This window comes from Musa acuminata, chromosome BXJ3-6 (assembly GCF_036884655.1).
Source record: "Musa acuminata AAA Group cultivar baxijiao chromosome BXJ3-6, Cavendish_Baxijiao_AAA, whole genome shotgun sequence".
Taxonomy (NCBI): Eukaryota; Viridiplantae; Streptophyta; class Magnoliopsida; order Zingiberales; family Musaceae; genus Musa; species Musa acuminata.
This window is the reverse complement of record NC_088354.1, coordinates 34,209,154-34,214,192: the sequence shown is the minus strand read 5'-3', so window position 1 is coordinate 34,214,192 and position 5,039 is coordinate 34,209,154. Positions and strand designations below refer to the sequence as shown.

General features: G+C 39.0%; 1 protein-coding gene across 1 annotated transcript; it reads right to left on the bottom strand.

Moving 5' to 3' along the window:
- Positions 1-235: 235 nt before the first annotated feature.
- On the bottom strand, positions 236-4,782 carry LOC135640281 (14-3-3-like protein C). The gene is made up of 7 exons (XM_065154577.1): positions 4,611-4,782; positions 4,196-4,502; positions 4,024-4,111; positions 2,783-2,892; positions 2,543-2,691; positions 765-817; positions 236-416 (listed from the first exon to the last, which is right to left on the bottom strand). The coding sequence occupies exons 1-7, from the start codon at positions 4,681-4,683 to the stop codon at positions 414-416; spliced, it is 783 nt and encodes a 260-aa protein (XP_065010649.1). The 5' UTR covers positions 4,684-4,782; the 3' UTR covers positions 236-413.
- Positions 4,783-5,039: the final 257 nt, after the last annotated feature.

Sequence of the window (5,039 nt, the reverse complement as noted above, 5' to 3'; positions counted from 1 at the left end):
AGATGACGTCTGTCCTACGCCAACAGCAGCTCATAATTGCTCGTACTCTAAACATCTCAACGCGCTTTCCATATCCCTTGTTGTGAAAGCAAGGCAACGGATCCTCCACAACTGCCCTTGCAGTCACATTTTGATTGATAAGACTAATCGAAACAAGGGTCAAGAAAAGATCAAGGAATTAGTGCAACTTTCGAGGAAAGGCCACACTAGTACGCATGCCAGAATCCAAAAGAGATGCACAAGCCACAGGATTTTCAATTTCCAAGTTGGGATAAATTTCTCAAATTAAGTTCAATTAAAAGATAACAGGAAAAGGAACAGGAACCAATAACAGATAATTTAAAAACCAGAACCATTGATACTGAAATGACAAGGACATCATTTGAATAGTCATCCACCAGGTTCCATCTTCTTCACTGCAAAAAAAATTTTCCAACATCCGAAAGTTAGATTTCATGTCATGCCATTAATTACGATAATATAAAAAAACATGTTGCGGAAATTATTTAGTACAATGGTGTCTGGCAGACACCACTGGGTTGTATTTATGGGGAACATGGACCTTAGAATCCACTGCTAGTGGATCCTGTATGATGCCCAATGTCCAAAGTACAAGGATACACTTGGATCCGATTCAAGTTGATCGTTCTTAGCATGGACATAGATGAGGTCTATTCCATCTCATGCTGAAGGTTCCTGCTTTTGCAACAACTCAAGAGTGAATTGGATCAGTATCTTAATTGAGTTCAAATATATAAACCAACCTCTGCATCTTCAACTGCACCAGGCTTCCCATTACTCTCCTTGATAGCATCATCTGTTGAGAATTGGGGTCAAAACATTATCGAGCATTTTAGACTCGAATGGATGAAACCCATCAAAGATCAAACAAATGCTGATGCAAAACTTGAAATAATCATTTTGGTATTTAATATACAAAAAATTCAAGATCAAAGATGAGCTTTTACTGCAATAATGAAAAGCTTTTACATGAAGATGAAAAAAAGTTGCATCAAGAGTTTAGATTATTTGTGCTGCCTAGGAATGCCTCGTAGACATAACATGCCATGAAACTCACCAATATAACAAACAATCATTGTGGTTCAGGAGTCAATACGCTTAACGTAAAAGATGTAAAAGGTTTCTTTTCATACCTTTTCTTTAAATTTTTACAGGCATAGCATAGATCCTAAAGGAAGAAGCAGCATTAAAATGGAAATGCTACGCCTTCGTTATATATGTAGTTCTGGTTGATGATATTACATATTTGCAGTATTTGCTATTCCACCTCCAGAGAACATCAAGCAAATGAACTGATCATCCAAGACCTTGTTATTAACTTACAGGGTAGTGGATAGCATGAAACATCCAGAAAAAGGAAGATCAGATCACAGTTACACAGAGAAAGAGCATATCTCATCAAAAGAGGGACAGTTAACATATATTTTCTTAGGAGAAAACATGGGAGAAAAATCCAGCCTTCCCTTATCAGCCACATATTCATTATTTTGAGATGAACAAGAAAGGAAAGCTCTGAAATAGTTAATTCAACTGTAAATTCATTATTTCTTTCTTCTTGATGGTTCATATGAGTTAACCAAGTTGGAGTCTTCTAGAATGTCATAATCATGATAAATTAATTAAAAATCTTGAGTTTGCTGGTCAAATGGCATTAACTATCCTGCTGATTATTTCGTCCTAGTCCTCCCTCCCTCTGATCTGCTTTCCATGGCCTTTGCTCTCTACATGTTGCCCTATGTCATGTTATGACTACAACGACTATGACCCTAAACGATGCAGAAAATCAAATAAACTATGTTGAGACTTAAAGGCCCGCTTCCATGAACCATAGATCAACTCCTCTTAAGTAGAATAGAAGGTCCCTTTCGTGCATCAGTATATAGTTTGAATAAATCCTTAAAAGAACACACACCAGAAGACTTGAAAGTTCAATGCAAGCACCGGACATTGTTTTAGAATGTAAATCTCTTAAAAAGAAAGAGTAGGGTCCGAATTTCAAAAGTCAAACAAATAACAACAGTACTCCATATATAATGATTTGCACACCAGGATATAATGATTTGAAACCAATGCTTTTAGAATGATATGTTAATATCATTTGATGCTTAAGGACAGAAATAGAAAGTTATGATGACTTGAACCTATATCAAGTTTTTACATGCCTAGTAGAAATTTTTACCTAGAATGCAAATAGTTGAGCAACTAGCAACAGCCAAACATACCAACATGTTCTTGAGCCACAAAGTTAAGAGATGCTGAATCCAAGAAGCATATTTTGGCCATAAAGGACAAATGCAAAACAGTATACCAATACCTTTTATAGTTTATGTTGAAAGATACGAAAGACGTCAAAATAAAACTCTGGAAATAGCGGTGATACTACTAGTATAGTAAAAATCTATACATATACATGTAGCTTTGCTTCCAAATATGGCACAACAATAATCTAAAGAAAGATAATCAGGAAAGCATTCTCTCTCAGATATCAGAAAATTTTCCTTTGCATTAGGTTTATTATTACCTCCATCATCTGGGATGTCAGAAGTCCATAGGGTAAGGTTATCCCTCAACAGTTGCATGATCAAAGTACTGTCCTTATATGATTCTTCACTCAGTGTGTCAAGCTCAGAAATAGCTTCATCAAAAGATTGTTTTGCAAGGTGGCAAGCCCTGAGTATAGACAAGTTCTTTAGAAAGGAGGAGAAAATCTCAGAAAATAGGCATACATCTGATTCACTGTATAGTAGAATGTATGCCATACCGTTCAGGTGAATTCATGATCTCATAATAAAATACAGAGAAATTCAATGCTAATCCCAATCGAATTGGATGAGTAGGAGGCAGATCAGCCTCAGCTGTACTCGTAGCTGCCTGCAAACACATAGAGCTAATACTTCAGTAAAAAGAAGCAAGCATATTAGAGCAACATCAAATTCACTGGAGATAGCAATGTTAATCCAAGAAGTCCATGAAACATGAAAACATTTTCTCCTGAAAATCAAGAAGCAAAGACTACACATCAAACAAGACTGCAAAAAGCATGATCCACAAACATCCTAAGTGCAATTCAAGAATCACAAAGCCACTTTATAGATGGGGTGGTCGTATTTACAAATGTACTGTGCAAACTATAACATAAAACAGAAAAACCTCCAGCAGCTAAAAATTGCCAATATGAGCTTGAGTCAAAACCAAGTGACTGTTTTAACTACAGATCAATTATCAAATTTGAAGCTCACAAAATGTGCACTGTGCTACTTAGCTACATAAAAGGGACAGGTACCTAGTTCCTACAATTTCTGGTCTGCCTCGGCCAGCTCGCCACAGAAATGAACATGAATTACATTTAAGACTAAGTTGCAAATCCAAAAGCAAAATTGAGCATCTCCAAATGACTTGTATACAATAAAATATGCAAGCTTCAGTTCCTTGAGTACAAGAAATATAAAAAATAGTCATGCGCTTCTGAAAATACATGAAATATTACTGTATCCATCAACTACTGAAAGAGATTATCACCAAGTAATCAGCTACTAATCCCTCGGGTAACATGAAAATCCTCAGACATCAATAGATAACAGGAAGAAGTGATTACAATGAAACCATTGAAACTAGTGGCATTCTGGAACACTCAGTCTCCACAAGAAAACAAAATAAATGTGAACTTTAATGAAAGAAATGGGACAAAAGAATAGGTTCATGATTAAACTAGTGTGGCATTGCTGCTCATGATTAAACTATTTTTTAACAGTAATGCTGATAGCAATCTAACTAGTAAAGAAAGCTTCTATAACTGTAAACACGAACGTACAAGAAAATTTTTCTAGATATCATAAATTATTCCAGTAACATATTCTAATAAAACATTTAAAAAAAAACAAGTAATAGCAACAAATTTCAATGAAAATAGAGATTTAAACGGCTCTGCAGAAAGCCCATTGAAGGTAAAGCCAAAATACATAAGATTCAAATGTGGGAAAGAGAAGAAACCAGATTTTCAACCTGATAAGCTTTAAGAGAATGCTCTGCAGCTTCTTTTTTCTCATCGCCAAACTTGAACTCAGCCAGGTAACGATAGTAATCGGCCTTCCTGTAATCAAACATAACACACCTTCACACCCCAAAAACAGAAACATCCATGGCACAGCATCAGATGATTTCAGATATGACCCACATCTTGTAGTAGAAGACAGAGGATTCCCCGGCCGATGAAGAGCGGATGAGATGCTCGTCGATCAGGGCAATAATATCGGTGCAGATGTTCGAGAGCTCCGACTCCACCTTCTGGCAGTACTCCTTGATGCTCTTGACATGGTGATCGTTCCCCTTCGCCTCCTCCTTCTGCTCGATCGAAGACAGGATCCTCCACGAAGCCCTCCTAGCGCCGACCACGTTCTTGTAGCCCACCGAGAGCAGGTTCCGCTCCTCCACGGTGAGTTCCACGTCAAGCTTCGCGACCTTCTTCATCGCATCCACCATCTCTGCAGCGAACGACACGGATCGGATCGAGAGGCGGGCGGCAAAAGCCCTGATCTAGGGAAGAGATGGAAACCCTAGGCTTCGAGATCGGAGGGGAAGCAAACACCAACCGTCGTAGCGCTCGGCTTGCTCCGCGAGCTTGGCGATGTACACGAAGTTCTCGCGCTCCTTCTGCGACGCCATTGCCGATCCACTCCGAGCGCGTCGCCTCGATCTCTCCCTCCTGGTTCGGTTTCGAGGAAGAAACAAGAGAATAGTTGGAAGGGATGGTTAAAAAATAGGGAGGGATGGGTACGGTCGTGGAGCTATTTATGGCCACTGGGGATTGACCGTGGGACGGGATTGGAATAGGAAGTGCGCGCGAACGCATAGGCTTCGGATGGGTGGGTGGATGGACGGAGGGAGGGAGCGTGTAGAACCCACACGGATTCGCTGAATCAAATCCCGTGGTGTCGATACGTCTATATACATTCCTATTCATCTTATTCGATGAGCGAAGATGATTACAGATGCGCATCACACATCTGCAAATCGTATGT